The sequence below is a fragment of the Mobula hypostoma genome, chromosome 2, assembly GCF_963921235.1.
Source record: "Mobula hypostoma chromosome 2, sMobHyp1.1, whole genome shotgun sequence".
NCBI classification, from domain to species: Eukaryota; Metazoa; Chordata; class Chondrichthyes; order Myliobatiformes; family Myliobatidae; genus Mobula; species Mobula hypostoma.
Genome location: NC_086098.1, coordinates 208,217,599 through 208,235,125, shown reverse-complemented (window position 1 = coordinate 208,235,125; position 17,527 = coordinate 208,217,599). Strand labels below are relative to the sequence as shown.

Sequence of the window (17,527 nt, the reverse complement as noted above, 5' to 3'; positions counted from 1 at the left end):
AAAAAAAATTAAGAGTGTAAACACAATTTGCATAATGACAATGAAAATGAAAATGAAAGGTTTTGTGGGAGTTGTGTGATTAGACTGCTCAGAATGTGTATATAAAGAAATTAATGTTAAGCATCCCTGCTCGTACCTTCCAAGTTTTATGTTTTGTAAGGAACAAAAGAATTGCAGGGTTATCCATATTTCCTTCCAACATTTAAGGGGTCAGCTAGCCCATCCTGGCTTGCTGAGTAATCTCACATCTCCACTAAATTTCTTTATAGCTTATCCTCCCTATACTAACTCCCCACAAATTCCACCATTTACTATACATCAGGAAAGCGGTTAGTTTACAAATCTACACATCTCTAGGATGTGGCAGGAAACCAGACATCTGCCCAATGATAGGAAGAACATGCAAAATCTGTACTGCAACATTATCCAAATTCATTGAATTGTGCCTGGCACTTCTAACCATGTTTTCCAACTGCCTGGATCATCTTTGAACGAAGTTTAAAATGTAATCACTCTTGAATCAGTAAAGAACTTTGAAAAAGAGTATAGGAATTGGTTTCTAACAAAAGTAAACATGCACCATGTTTCAGTTATGTGTACTTCCTGCACGAGAAGCCATTTTACACAAGTTTAAGGTGATAGTACTTGTTCCAGCTGAAATTTAGATCAGCATTTCTCTTCAGGATTCACCTTAACACAGGTGTCATTTTTTTTTTAATATATCATTACACATGTAATATCATTGTTAGATTACCTACAGAAAAAGGATCAAAAAGGTTGCACCCTAAAGCTTTGCTGTTCCCTAACAATACCATAAGGTAGAAAGTCAGGAACTATAACTGAATTAAACGGACACCTATTTTTCTTGAACCTCCAATATAGTTGTTTCTGCTGAAAGGCAACACGACATTAACAAGGAATACAGTATCTAAATATTGTGATCTACAGCCCTAGTGACACTGGGGCCGTGGTCTGATCCTGGTACCACTGTGGGTTCATGGATAGTAAATATTTAGTGGATGAACCAAACGCAGACAATGGAACTAGTTTAGATGAACATCTTGGTTGGCATGGATGTGCTGTGCTGAAGAGCCTATTTCTGTGCTGTATTACTATATGACACCATTTATAAACTGTCCCTACCCTCAATTTCCACAAATTCAATAAAGGACAATGTTTTTCTCAGAGAACTAACTTCAACAGCATTGCAAACACAAGAAAATCTGCAGATGCTGGAAATCTAAGCAACACACACAAAATGCTGAAGGAACTTAACAGGCCAGATAGCATCTATGGAAAACAGTCAACAGTCAGCGCATCGGGCTGAGACCCTTGCTTAACATCAGTGGTAAACCCAGCTATCAGTCCTGTGTTGACACAAGGAAGTTCCATTTTCAGTTTAACAACTATAAGTTGGTGACAGCCAATTAAGCACAGAGCAAACCTTCAACACAGCAGAAATCTGCAGTACCTGATAAAGTGCAAAGATAATTTCTAATCCACTGTCTCATAAATATAATATGTATTGTGTCATTTGGCAAATTTGCAAGCTTTTTTGCTTACAGTTTGTGAAGATTAATTATGGTTTCAGATCAAGTAGATCTGAGTGTGTGCTGTGATATCTAAATGGCAAGTTCACTAATAAACTCACCCTAGTTTTTTTTCAACTGTAAGACTTAGCCATAATATCTTGCAAGCACCTTCTGATTGTCAAGTACGAAGTTTACTCATGAAAGGAAAGGATAACATTAAAAATTGGCATAGCATTGAATATTTACATTGATCTGATCCCATTTTATTTTTGTTTTCAAATTAAATCTAATAGCAAGCATGAGATCAGGGTTCTACCATTTTCTCAGAACCAGTAAAATGAAATTGTTAATGAGATGTTCTAGTCATGATTTCCAGATATAATTACAAACCCCATTTCCAGAGAAGTTGGGATATTTTCCAAAATGCAATAAAAACAAAAATCCGTGATATGTTAATTCACGTGAACCTTTATTTAACTGACAAAAGTACAAAGAAAAGATTTTCAATAGTTTTACTGACCAACTTAATTGTATTTTGTAAACATACACAAATTTAGAATTTGATGGCTGCAACACACTCAACAAAAGTTGGGACAGAGGCATGTTTACCATTGTGTTACATCACCTTTCCTTTTAATAACACTTTTTAATCGTTTTGGAACTGAGGATACTAATTGTAGTAGAATTGCAATTGGAAATTTTGTCCATTCTTGCTTGATATAAGACTTCAGCTGCTCAACAGTCTGTGATCTCCGTTGTCTGATTCTCCTCTTCATGATGCGCCATACATTTTCAATAGGAGATAGATCTGGACTGGCAGCAGGCCAGTCAAGCACACGCACTCTGTGTCTACAAAGCCACGCTGTTGTAGCCCGTGCAGAATGTGGTCTGGCATTGTCCTGCTGAAATAAGCATGGACGTCCCGGGAAGAGACGTTGCCTTGATGGCAACATATGTCTCTCTAAAATCCTAATATACGACTCAGTCAATGGTACCTTCACATACATGCAACTCACCCATGCCGTGGGCACTGATGCACCCCCATACCATCACAGATGCTGGCTCTTGCACCTTTCGCTGATAACAATCTGGATGGTCGTTTTCATCTTTGGCACGGAGAACTCGACGCTCGTTTTTTCTGAAAACTAGCTGAAATGTGGACTCATCTGACCACAGCACATGGTTTCACAGTCTTTCAGTCCATCTGAGATGAGCTCGGGCCCAGAGAACTCGCCGGCGTTTCTGCATAGAGTTGATGTATGGCTTCCTCCTTGCGTAATACAGTTTCAAGTTGCATTTCTGGATGCAGCGACGGACTGTGTTGAGTGACAATGGTTTTCCGAAGTCCTCCCAAGCCCAGGTGGCTATAATTGTCACAGTAGCATGACAGTTTCTTAGGCAGTGCCGCCTGAGGGCTCGAAGATCACGCACATTCAACAGTGGTTTCCGACCTTGCCCTTTACGCACTGAGATGTCTCTGAATTCTCTGAATCTTTTCAAAATATTATGTACTGTAGATGTTGAAAGACCTAAATTCGCTGCAATCTTGCGTTGAGAAATGTTCCTTTTGAACTAACAATTCTCTCACGAATTTTGGCACAAAGGGGTGAGCCACGACCCATCCTTGCTTGCAAAGACTGAGCCATTGATGGACGCTACTTTTATACTCAGTCATGATACCTCACCTGCTATCAATTAGCTTGCTTAATGTGGAGTCTTCCACACTGGTGTTGCTTGAATATTCTGTGCACTTTTCAATCTTATTTTAACTCTGTCCCAACTTCTGTTGAGTGTGTTGCAGCCATCAAATTCTAAATTTGTGTATATTTACAAAATACAATTAAGTTGGTCAGTAAAACGATTGAAAATCTTTTCTTTGTACTTTTGTCAGTTAAATAAAGCTTCACGTGAATTAACATATCACAGATTTTTGTTTTTATTGCATTTTGGAAAATATCCTAACTTTTCTGGAAATAGGGTTTGTATATTGGTGGGAATAAAGAGCACAAACAGGAGTAACATAACAATGATCATAGATCAATTATAAAAATTCACAATACGTTCTCCCCAAAATCACAATCTCACTTCAATACTATTGGCAATGAGGAATTAGACACATAGAAAACCAACAGCACAATACAGGGCCTTCAGCCCACAAATTTGTGCAGAACATGTCCCTACCTTAGAAATTTCTAGGCTTACCTATAGCCCTCTATTTTTCTAAGCTCCATGTACCTATCCAAAAGTCTCTTAAAAGACCCTATCGTATCCGCATCCACCACCGTTGCTGGCAGCCCATTCCACACACTCACCAAACTTACTCCTGACATCTCCTCTGTACCTACTCCCCAGCTCCTTAAACCTGTGTCCTCTTGTAGCAACCATTTCAGCCCTGGAAAAAAGCCTCTGGCTATCCACACGATCAATGCCTCTCATCATTTTATACACTTCTATCAGGTTACCTCTCATCCTCTGTCACTCCAAGGAGAAAAAGCTGAGTTCACTCAAACTATTCTCATAAGGCATGCTCCCCAATCTAGGCAACATCCTTGTAACTCTCCTCTGCATCCTTTCTATAGATTCCACATCCTTCCTGTAGTGAGGCGATCAGAACTGAGCACAGTACACCAAGTGGGGTCTGACCAAGGTCCTATATAGCTGCAACATTACCTCTCGGCTCCCAAGTTCAATTCCATGATTGATGAAGGCCAATACACCGTACGCCTTCTTAACCACAGAGTCAACCTGCGCAGCTGCTTTGAGCGTCCAATGGCCTCGGACCCCAAGATCCCTCTGATCCTCCACACTGCCAAGAGTCTTACCGTTAATACTATATTCTGCCATCATATTTGACCTACCAAAATGAACTACTTCACACTTATCTGGGTTGAACTCCATCTGCCACTTCTCAGCCCAGATTTGAATTCTATCAATGTCTTGCTGTAACCTCTGACAGCCCTCCACACTATCCACAACACCTCCAACCTTTGCGTCATCAGCAAACTTACTAACCCATCCCTCCACTTCCTCATCCAGGTCATTTGTAAAAATCACGAAGAGTAAGGGTCCCAGAACAGATCCCTGAGGCACTCCACTGGTGACCGACCTCTATGCAGAATATGACCCGTCTACAACCACACTATGCCTTCTGTGGGCAAGCCAATTCTGGATCCACAAAGCAATGTCCCCTTGGATCCCATGCCTCGTTACTTTCTCAATAACGCTTGCATGGGGTACCTTATCAAGTGCCTTGCTGAATCCATATACACTACATCTACTGCTTTTCCTTCATGAATGTGTTTAGTCACATCCTCAAAAAATTCAATCAGGCTCGTAAGGCACGACCCGCCCTTGACAAAGCCATGCTGACTATTCCTAATCATATTATACCTCTCCAAATGTTCATAAATCTTGCCTCTCAGGATCTTCTCCATCAGCTTACCAACCACTGAGGTTAGACTCACTGGTCTATAATTTCCTGGGCTGTCTCTACTCCCTTTCCTGAACAAAGGAACAACATCGCAACCCTCTAATCCTCCGGAACCTCTCCCATCCCCATTGATGATGCAAAAATCATTGCCAGAGGCTCAGCAATCTCCTCCCTCGCCTCCCACAGTAGCCTGGGGTACATCTCATCCAGTCCTCGTGACTTATCCAACTTGATGCTTTCCAAAAGCTCCAGCACATCCTCTTTCTTAATATCTACATGCTCAAGCTTTTCAGTCTGCTGCAAGTCATCACTACAATCACCAAGATCCTTTTACATAGTGAAAACTGAAGTAAAGTATTCATTAAGTACCTGTGCTATTTCCTCCAGTTCCATACATACATTCCCACTGTCATACTTGACAGGTCCTATTCTTTCACGTCTTATCCTCTTGCTCTTCACATACTTGTAGAATGCCTTGGAGTTTTCCTTAAACCTGCCTGTCAAGGCCTTCTCATGGCCCCTTCTGACTCTCCTAATTTCCTTTTTAAGCTCCTTCATATTAGCCTTATAATCTTCTAGATCTCTAACATTACCTAGCTCTCTGAACCTTTTGTAAGCTTTTCTTTTCTTCTTGACTAGATTTATTACAGCCTTGGTACACCACGGTTCCTGTACCCTACCATAACTTCCCTGTCTTATTGGAATGTACCTATGCAGAACTCCACACAGATATCCCCTGAACATTTGCCACATTTCTTCCATACTTTTTCCTGAGAACATCCGTTTCCAATTTCCTGCCTGATAGCCTCATAATTCCCCTTACTCCAATTAAACACTTTTCTAACTTGTCTGTTCCTATCTCTCTCCAATGCTGTTCTAAAGGAGATAGAATTATGATCACTATCTCCAAAATGCTCTCCCACTGAGAGATCTGACACCTGACCAGGTTCATTTCTCAATACCAAATCAAGTACAGACTCTCCTTTTGTAGGCTTATCTACATATTGTGTCAAGAAACCCTCCTGAACACACCTAACAAACTCCACCCCATCTAAACCCCTTGCTCTTGGGAGATGCCAATCGATATTGGGGAAATTAAAATCTCCCATCACAACTCTGTTATTATTACACCCTTCCAGGATCTGTTTCCCTATCTGCTCCTCGATATCTCTGTTGCTATTGGGTGGCCTTTAAAAAACACCCAATACAGTTATTGACCCCTTCCTGTTCCTAACCTCCACCCACAGAGACTCTGTAGACAATCCCTCCATGGCGTCCTCTTTTTCTGCAACCCTGACACTAACTCTGATCCACAGTGCCACACCCCCACCTCTTTTGCCTTCCTCCCTGTCCTTTCTGAAAGATCTAAAATTCAGGCTATAAAAATATCATTTTGAACCTATGTAACCTCTGGCTAAAAGAATAACTGGGACTGAAGAGGGATTTTTGAACTGAAGTAAACTCTGTCTTCAGCAGTCAGCAAAAAAAAAACAACCGCTTATACCAGTTCAATCTTAATTTGCAGAGAGACATTGAGAATTTGAGGAATTGTACTTTATACCCTTGTTTGTGTAGGGAGGAAGGAGGACTCACTGATAAGGACAGGAAGGAGTATCCATCTGCAATTAAACCTTACACTTTCCTTTGTCCAACATAAAGTAGTGTCTGATACTAATGGACGTTTTGTTATAGTTTCAGGAAAACTAGATAATAAATTAATAGTATTTGCCAACATGTATGCCCCAAATGTAGATGATCCAGGATTCTTTGAACACTTTTTTTTCATTTTTACCAGATCTGAATCTTTATTCTTTGGTGAAGGGAGGAGATTTTAACTGTTGGCCCAATTTTAGATCAATCATCTTCTAAACCAGCGTCACTTAATAAATCAGCTTTGTTTATTCAATCCTTTTCATTGAAGTGTGGCGCTTTTTTTTTTACATCCTTTAGATAGGGAGTATTCGTTTTTTCCCCATTTTCATCATACATATTCCAGGATTGATTTTTTTTTAAAAATCGATAGTCAAATGATTTCATCAGTTCGTTCCTGTGAATATAAAGAGATTGCTGTTTCAGATCATGCTCCTATATTTTTATCTTTAAAACCCCCTGGTCTTCCTCAAACCAACAAATTTTGGCATTTTAATACAACTTTGTTATCTGATAAGGAATTTTTTAAATTTCTAGAGAAGCATATTATTTTGTTCTTTGAAGAGAATAAAAAGGAAGAGACTTCTAATCTTATTGTATGGGACACTTTCAAGGCCTACATTAGAGGACAAATTATTTCTTATCTTCAAGACTTCCTGAATTATTTTCAAAACTTTCAAAATCCTCAATTTGTTGTTTAAATTTAGATGTTCACTATTATTAATTTTTATTATACGAGAAGGTATTTTACCTTTTTTTCTCCTTAATAAACAGCTTCGGTCTTGGTAGGGGTTAGACTCTTTTTCGTAACAAATTAGTATATTTCAATATAACTGTCTAACCTACATGAATACGGGGTAATGAGATTGTTATTATGAACAGATATAATGTAATTGGTAGTTTTTTTTTTATATATATACTTTCTTATACTCTGTATTCTTCTATGTAGAAACTAATAAAAATATTGAAAGAGGACCCCCATCAAAAAAAAACGTGATTTAGCAGACTCTCTTATCTGTAACTAAGTTTTGCACTAACAGACTTGGTGGGCGTACCAATTCAAATGACATCTTGCAACAGTAATGTATGCGACTTACTATGTATAAATATACGGCTGTAACCTAAGTGAGCCCACTTGTTGGATGGTGGCAGTACTTACGTGCCTTCCCTTCGACAACTGGGTCTCAAACTCCTGCAGAAGGGTGCGCAATAAACTGTTGTAACTATAAGAAGCTGGTCTCCCGAGTTATATTCACAGTTGACTTTAACAGCAAGGGACGCCAAGTAAATAAAGAGGGCTTTAAACCAGAAGAAAAATAAAAAGCTACAAACTGACACAAACAATTTGTCCTTCCATTCTTTCAGCTCAACTGCCCTCACTTACCTTGTGTAGGGAGTATCCAGATTCAAATATAATAGGTGGAAGTAATAAAAGAAAAAACATGTTTGGCCGAAACATTTCTTCCTCCTGTGGAAGTAAAAAAAAATATATTATGACTCAGTAGCAAGGGTATTGGCAAAATACTTTGGAAAGTAAGATATCACTCTTGAACTTGATCAATTTTCTCCTGCACTGCTTCATTCCAAAAGAAATTTCACAAGTTAATTTCACTTACACAATTTAAAAGGACAAAAACAATGAAATAATAAAATTATGTAAAGATTCTGACTGAAAATTGCTGTTGCTCCTATTTTTTTGTTTTCTCATATTTACATACAGTGTGCTTTTGCATTAAAGATACTGCACAAATCCAAATCCTCTTCAATCATTTGGTCATGACATACACTTAAACCTCACCAAAAAAACTGGTTTGGAAATCGTGGTTAATACTCCATTTCTACATCCTCAGGTCATGCTCTAGTTAAGAAAATCTCACTAAACAAAATTTCAATCACCTCCAATTGAAAATAAAGTTGGAGCTGTGTTAGAATTAATTTTGCTTCCCATAAAATCCCACAGCAGTAGGCAATAGTCAGCAAGCTTACAAACTCATAACAGCACGAGTTTGCAAGGACAACTTCAATTATGCAATTAAACTGCAGAGTACCACAGAACAAAAAATAGGCACTTCAGCCTGCCAAGTTTGTGCCAGTTATCTACTGTCCATTTACATTAACCTCTATTTTAAAATAAAATTTCTCCCCACATTATCATAATTCCCATGAGATTGTAACAGTGACCAACACACCAAGGTCAATTTACAGTGCTAAGTAACTGATTAACCTGCACATATTTGAGATATGGAAAAATGCATTCACATGGAAGTGTTGCAAACTCCACACAGGCAGGACCCAGGGTCAGGAGTGAATCCAGGTCTCTGTTACTCCGAGGCAGTAGTCCTACTAACTATACCACTGTGTTGCCTCAATGGTGCTGAGCCAGCATTTAATAATCTATCCTCAACTACCCTCAAGATGATGGTGGTAAGCTGCCTTTCTGAACCACTACAATTCCCCAGTTATGAGTATATCCATAGCCGTAGCTGAGTAATTTTGGTAGAATCCAAAATTAGTTCTTATGAGCAGGTTGTCAATAGTCAAGTGATTCACCCTTGCATCACTGCATTGATGACTGGCAGCAGAATAATCAGGCAATAAATGAACAGGTCGATTTGTGCTGTTTCTTGTGGAGAGGACATACTTGGCACTTTTTCTCATTCTTGGGTAGAAGCCAGGATATTAGCTATTTCTGAACAACTCAGCCAAGGGTGTGGCAAGCTCTGGAGAAAAGTTCTTCTGTACTATTTCTGGAATATTGTCAGGGCCAATAGCCTTTGCTGAATCCAATGTCTTTAGCTGTTTCTTGATATTACAGTACATAGAGTAATTTGAATTGGCTGAAGACTAACATCCATCGTGCTGGGGACCACTGGAGGAGGCCCTGCTTCTGGTTTCAAAGGAGATAGTTTGATAGTAAAAAATGTGCTCCTTGGAGGTAGTTACAATATTTAAAGATTTTATGGAATGTCTGGAGGCCTCAGGTTTAATTTTATCCTTGTTTCCTAGGCCTCAAGAACACTCAGGAGCTGAAGGAAAACAGAGTTAAACAGAATGGAAACAAACTCTACAGCCCAACTCAATCGTATCAAACAAGATGCCGACCTAAGCTAGATGTATCTGTGTGAATTTGGTCAATATCCATCTAAACCTTTCCTATCCACATACCTGTCCCGACAACTTTTAAATGCTGTAATTGTACCCATCTCTACTAGTACTTGTAGCAGCTCATTCAAACAAGAACTAGTAATCTGATAGTTCATGGCCTACTGGCTTTTCTTAATTCAATTATATATTTCAATCATAACCTACTCTTCACAAATTCAAATTGGTTCACGCTAAAAATATTGTCCAAGATATTCAATTTTTCTATCCTTAATTATAGTTTCCAGTAATAGGTATATGGTTAATCAGTCTACAAACTTTAGTGTAATGACTCTTCAATATTTCTCTCACAACTGTACTAGATATCAGTAATTAAGTCTTAACATGGAAGTATAGGGAATACTAACTATAGTACCAATAAAAAGTATTCAACCTCCTTTGGAAGTTTTTATATTTTATTGTTTTACAACATTGAATCAGTGGATTTAATTTTGCTTTTTTGACACTGATCAACAGAAAAAGAGTATTTTGTGCCAAAGTGAAAACAGATCCCTACAAGGTGATCTAAATTAATTACAAACATAAAACACAAAATAATTGATTGTATAAGTATTCACCCCCTTATGACACACCAAATCATCACTGGTGCAGCCAGTTGGTTTTAGAAGTCAAATAATTACATAAATGGAGATCTAATTTTGGAGACCTATGTGCAGTCAAGGTGTTTCAATTGAAACCTACACCTTATCTGGAAGGTCCAACTGCCGATGCATCGGTATCCTGGCAACTACACCATAAAGACACAAGTACACTCCAAACAACGCCACGAAAAGGTTATTGAAAAGCAGAAGTCAGGAGATGGAGACAAGAAAATTTCCAAGTAACTGAATATCCCTTGGAGTACAGTTAAGTCAATCATTAAGAAATGGAAAGATGATTGCACAGCTGCAAATCTGCCTAGAGCAGGCAGTCCTCAAAAAATGAGTTACCATGCAAGAAGGGGGCTAGTGAGGGAAGAGACCTGCGCCAACTCTGGAGGAGTTGCAAGCTTCAGTGGCTGAGATGGGAGAGGCTGAACATACAACTGCTGCCCAGGTGCCTCACCAGTCACAGCTTTATCGGAGAGTGGCAAAGAAAAAGCCACTGATGGAAAAAAAAACTCACATGAAATCTCGGCTAGAGTTTGCCAGAAGGCATGTAGGAGACTCTGAAGCCAGCTGGAAGAAAGCTTTATGGTCTGATGAAGGTTCTATGGTTTCAAACAAAGTTCAGCTTTTTGGCCATCAGACTAGCACTATGTTTGGGTAGTTTTGTAAAGATGGATGGGGAAAAATTGAATTGTTTAGATGTGCAAAGCACCTATCCATACAGACTCAAGGCTGTAACTACTGCCAAAGATGCTAAATACTGACTTGAGGGGGTAAATACTTAAGCAATCAATTATTTTGTGTTTTGTATTTGCAATTAATTTAGATCACTTTGTAGGGATCTGTTTTCACTTTGACACGAAAGATTCAGTATCAAAAAAGCCAAATTAAACCACTGTGGTTCAATGCTGTAAAACAATAAAACGTGAACAGTTCTGGAGGTGGGGCGGGGGAGATATTTTATAGGTACTGTACACAGTCCAGTCCTTATCAGGGGATCAAAGGTGGAGAAGCTCAGCAGCTTTCAATTCCTCAGTGTTATCAATTCAAAGGATCTGGCCTGGGCCCAGCATCTAAGTGCCATTACAAATAAGGCACAGCAGCACCTCTACTTTCTTAGAGGTTTGCAGAGATTTGGCATGTTATTTAAAATTTGACAAACTTATATAGATTTGCAGAGGGGAGTATACTGACTGGTTGAACACCGCCTGGCATGGAAACACCAAAGTCCTTGAATGGAAAAGCCTACAATAAGTATTGGAGATACCTACAGGAAATACCTCTCCACCAATGAGCACATTGATAAGGAGCACTGTTGCAGGAAAGTAGAATCCATCATCAAAGACCCCTACCATCCAGGCCATGCTCTCTTCTCACTGCTGTATCAAGGAGGAGGTACATGAGCCTCAGGTCCCTCATGACTAGGTTCAGGAAAATTTATTTCCCCTCAACCGTCAGGACCTTGAACCAGAGGGGATAACTTCACTCACTCCAACACTGAACTGATTCTACAACATATGGACTTGTGATGGTATTGGGTTTGCTTACTGCAGTTCTAAAGTAAAAGGAAGATCTTAAGCCTTATCGGATACTCTCACTAAAGGGAGGTTATATTGCAACCACCCAATCTTCAAGGACTAGTTTACTTCCAGTTTACTCTCCACAGCGAGCTTAGCTATCACTACCCAATCTTTAAATGGTGGGACCCCTCCCCCAGCCCCACTCCTCCAAGGAGGAGATACTTTCGGCTAACGAACTAGTTTAAACACAGCTCATTTATTTTCAGTGATGCACATTTAAGTCCACACAACACGCTTAAAGAGGCATTTAAAACTCAGGGGACTTCTCTTTCAAACACATTCAAATCATAAGCCATCTCTAAAGCACAAAGTATTTTCAAAACACACATTACAATTCTTAGAAATTTAACAAGCTATACCAAAGATGCAGACAACAAATTGTCCATTGTGCAAATCAGAGCCAGAGGAATGGACTTCAGTCCACCCTCTGTTTCTTTCATACTTGATGTTCCTTATCCAATTTCACAATAAGCCTGAACTGCTCTATACATTTAGTTTCTTTGCCACTTGGGTGCCTTCACATGTATATATTTCCTCCGATACCCTTTTTACACAAAAGGTCCAAAGGTCTCTTGGAGACATAGTTCCAAAATTAACGCTGTAAAGCTAACTTTGTTGAGTACATAAAACTCCCAATTTATCAATAGATCAGTTATTGATAAGCAAAGTGGTCTGCACACTTCCTTGAATTAAGCAACTTAGTCAGCTTATCTGTTTTGAAACAAGGCAAGTTAAATTACCCATTGTTTTATAATGCACACCTTAAGCAATAAACCAGATGCAATGACCAACATCCTACTTCCTACAGACAGTGCATCTACTATATACAGAGCTTGTTTGTAAAGCTGTTATACAGACAGTGATTGTTTTAACTTCAAAACTGATTGCTGCCTTCCATTTACCACAAGAGCATAAAGACATAGGAGTAGAATTATCGATATGCACTGTTAATTCATCATGGCTGATCCATTTTGCCCTTCAACCCCATTCACCTGCCTCCCCCCTTGCAATCTTTCATGTCCTGGCTAAAACAGATCTATCAACCTCCGCCTTAAATACATGCAATGTTCTGGCCTCCACAGCCGAATGTGGCAATGGATTCCACAGATTCACTTCTCTCAGTATTAGATTCTTGCTTTTATATTCTAGTCCTCTCAAAATGAATGCCAATGTTCCATTTTCTTCCTCACCAGTGACCCAACCTGCAAGCTAACCTTAAAGGAATCCTGCACAAGGACTCTCAAGTCCCTATGCACCTAATATTTTGAATGTTCTCACCACTTAGAAAATAGTCTACACTTCTATTCCTTTCACCGAAGTGCACGGCCATACACTCCCTGACTCTATTCCATCTGCCACTTCTTCATCCAGTCTCCTAATCTATGTTCTTCTGCAGCCTCCCTGCTTCCTCAACACCATCTGCCTTTTCACTTATCTTCATATTGTCTGCAAACTTAGCCACAAAGACATTAATTCCATCATCCAAATCATTGACAGATAATGTGAAAAGAAGCCGTCCCAACATCGGCTCTGAGGAACACCACTAGTCACCGGCAGCCAACCAGAAAAGGCTCCCTTTATTCCCACTCTACTTCCTGACAATCAGCTAATCCTCTATCCATGCTAGTATCTTTCCTGTAATACCCCAAGTTCTTATCTTGTTCAGCAGCCTCATGTGCGGCACCTTGTCAAAGGCCTTCTGAAAATCAAGTACACAACATCTACTGATTCTCCTTTGTTGTTATTTCTTCAAATAATTCCAGCAGATTTGTCAGGCACGATTTTCTGTTAAGGAAACCATGCTGACTTTGACCTATTTTACCGTGTGCCTCCAACTACCTTAAGACCTCGTCCTTGACAATAGATTTCAACATATTCCCAACCACTAAGATCATGCTAAAAGGCCTATAAATTCCTTTCTTCAGCCTCCGTCCATTCTTGAAGAGTAAAATGATATTTGCAATTTTCTAGTCCTCCAGAACCATGCCAAAATCTAGTAATCCTTTAAAAATTATTAAAAATCCACAATCTCTTCAGCTATCTCTTTCACAACCCTGGGGTTTAGTCCATCTGGTCCAGGATTTATCCATCTTCAGACCTTTTACCTTCCCACGCACTTTCTCCCTAGTGTAGCAACAGCACTCATTTCTGCCCCCGACACGCTGAAACTTCCGACATACTGGTAGTGTCTTCTACAGTGAAGACTGATGCAAAATACTTATCCAGTTTGGCCCCATTTCCTTGTCCGCCACTATTGTTTCCCCAGTGTCACTTTCCAGTGGTCGGATATCTACTTTCACTTCTCTCTTACTCTTTATACTGTATATCTGAAAGACACTTTTGGTATCCTCTGATATTATTGGCTAGCTTACCTTCATATTTCATCTTTTCCCACGTTATGGCTTTTTTAGTTGCCGTGTGTCGGTTTTTAAATGCTTCCCAATCCTCTAACTTCCAACTTTTTTTTGCTCTATTATATGCCCTTTGTGGCTTGTATGTTGCCTTTGACTTCCCTTGTCAGCCATGGTTGCATCATCCTGCCTTTAGAATACTTCTTCTTTGGGATGTATTCTATCCTGTGCCTTCTGAATTGCTCCCTGAAACTCCAGCTATTGCTGTACTGCCATCAATCTCTGCTACTGTCCTCTTCAAATCAGTTTTAGCCAGTTCCTGTCTCATGCCTCTGTAATTCCCTTTACTCCACTATAATACTGATACAGCTGACTTTAGCTTCCTCCTCTCCATTTGCAGGGTGAATTCTATCTTATCATGATCACTGTCACCTAATGGTTCATTTACCTTAAGCTCCCTAATCAAATCCAGTTCATTATACAACACCCAATCAATAATTGCTTTTCCCCTAGTGGGCTCAACCACAAGCTGCTCTAAAAGAGCATCACATTGGCATTTTACAAATTTCCTCTTGGAATCCAGCACCAATTTGATTTTCCCAAACTACCTTCATATTGAAATCCCCCATGACAATCATAACATTGTCCTTTTGACATGCCTTTTCTATCTCCCTTTGTGATTTGTAGTCCACATCCTGGCTAGTGTGGAGGCCCATATATAATTCCAATCAGGGTATCCTTTTTATATAGGTCACACCTTCCCTAGAAGAGATCCAGCAATCTGAAGCTCTGCCCCGGCACCAATTCATCAGCCATGCATTCATCTGCCAAATCATCCTATTCTTGCCTTCATTGGCACGTGGCACAGGCAGCAATCCAGAGCAGATTATGTTGGAAGACCCACTTTTCAGCTTTCTACCCAACTCTCTCTTTAGGACCTCCTCCCTTTTCCTACCGGTGCTATTTCCATTTTATGAACTGAAGACTGGCCTCCATTTACGACCAGAAGCTAAACAAAGGGTGTAGTTGGAAGTTTAACTTATACTGTTTGATCATACTAGTGGCAGTTGCTGTGTTTAGAAAGCTGAGTTTGACCAACCTGGGACCTCCCCCCCTCCCCCCCCCACCCCCAGCCCAGAAAGCAAATAACCATCACGGACTCATTTTCAGGGACTCTACACCTCGTGCTCTCAATATCTGTTGCTTGGTTATTTATTATTGTTTTTGCAGTTTGTTGTCTTGTGCATATTGGTTGTTTGTCAGTGTTTGTTTTATACAGTTTGTCATTGATTCTGTTATGTTCCTTTGTATTTACTGTGAATGCCCACATTAAAATTAATCTCAGGGCAGAATATGGTGACATATACTGTATGTACTTTGACAGTAAATTTACTTTGAACTTTGCACACACACTCAAACAATTTCTATTATCATGCAAAGATGCTACTTTACAATCAGCTAATCTTTTTTCCAGAAGATAAAACTAGGTGCTACATAAATGCCAATCTTACATTTATCTTCATAATTTTTCACATTAGAGATCTTTCTAAGTCTATTTGGAACTATAAAGAAATAATCGCATTTAAAGTAACTGACTGTATCATGCAAAAAAAAGCTTGAGCTGTCTCTTACAAATGTTCTAATTTGTTTCATTTTCCTTTTGGGAGCAAAGAGAAAACTGCTCAGTGGTAAATAAATTAATTACAAATGAGTATCTCTTGATAAAAGACAATTTAACAAAAATGGCTTTACAAAGAAGTAGAATCCAAATAAATGTTACTTCAAATTAAAATTATAAATTCAAGATATAATAACTTAGTAAGATTTAAGACAAGTATCAGGTAATTAATAAGAATGTGCTCAAAACATAGAAGATCTGGGTAGAATTGCAGGAGTTGAAATAATCGAAGTATTCGATTAGAGATTAATTTCTAAAATAAAAAGGTTCAGATCAAGCAAATTATGTTTTGCAATTATACTTCAACTCCACCTCCACATTAATAATTTCCTAATTCATATTATTAACCAGGAAAACCTAATTTAAAGGTTGTAACCATCAGCAAAACCAAGAAGTCACACTAACAGCATTCACTGCTAATTTTTGTTCCATGGCTTTAAGTGCATGGTACAATACAGATTATATTTTATACTATTTGTATTAGACGTTTGTAAGTTTTGCAGCTTGGCATTCATAATAGTTTGTCAAAGTGCTGCAGCACAGAATAATTTAAAAACTAGAATTTGAGCTGTTTGTCCTGATTTGATGTCACTGTTGATTCAAATGTCCTAGTTTATTATTAAGGGGCTGAAGACAGATTTTAAAAGAATTCTTTATTTTTAGAAGAGGGTGTAGCGGTGCGCTACGCACAGCATTAGAATAACGACACGTAGTCTGTGAGTTGAAGTTGCGATAAAAGAGATTTATTCAAACTTCGCGGCCTCCTTTAAAGTCTTCCCGTTCCCGCCCTCCCTGGGCGGGACTGCTGTGGGGAATGCATATTCCCAGACCCTTTCCGCGCGCGGGTTTTTCCCCCTGCTGGTGAAGATGGCCCAGCGCCCTTTTTGGGGCCGGCCTCTCTGTCGGCGCGCGCTGTTTTGTGAGCCGGTTCGCCTGTGCTGGAAAGTGGGTCGCCACATAACCCCCCCCACCCCCCCCAGAACCGGCGATACATCCCCCAATATCCACAGTCTGGATCAGCCTCTGTCTCGGAAGTCTGCCTCTGCGCCGCGGTGCCTGAGCCCAGACTGGCTGCGCCAAGTCCACATGGGCCGGTTTGAGTCGGTCCACCGTGAAAACCTCCTCTCTCCCCCCAATGTCCAGCACGAACGTGGACCCGTTGTTCCTGATCACCTTAAACGGCCCCTCGTAGGGCTGCTGTAGCGGTGCCCGGTGTCTGCCCCGTTGTACAAAAAGAAACTTACAGTTCTGCAGATCTTTGGGAACGCAGGTCGGGCTCTGTCCGTGCTGTGAAGTGGGTATGGGGGCCAGGTTACCTCTTGCCTCCTTGGGGCTGGTACGAACTCTCCTGGGACTACCAGGGGTGTGCCGTACACCAACTCGGCCGACAAGGTGTGCAGGTCCTCCTTGGGCGCCATGCGGATTCCGAGCAGGACCCAGGGAAGTTCATTCACCCAGTTAGGCCCTTCCAGGTGGGCCATGAGAGCTGACTTCAGGTGACGATGGAAACGCTCCACTAGTCCATTCGACTGTGGGTGGTAGGCAGCTGTGTGGTGT

At 40.0% G+C, this 17,527-nt stretch overlaps 1 protein-coding gene across 1 annotated transcript in view; it reads right to left on the bottom strand.

The window, feature by feature from the left end:
- slc9a8 (solute carrier family 9 member 8) overlaps positions 1-17,527 on the bottom strand; it is a 118,399-nt gene that overhangs the window by 51,213 nt on the left and 49,659 nt on the right. Inside the window, exon 5 of the mRNA XM_063041451.1 lies at positions 7,997-8,080. Within this exon, the coding sequence (XP_062897521.1) occupies positions 7,997-8,080 (84 nt within the window). The remainder of the gene's footprint in view (positions 1-7,996; positions 8,081-17,527) is intronic.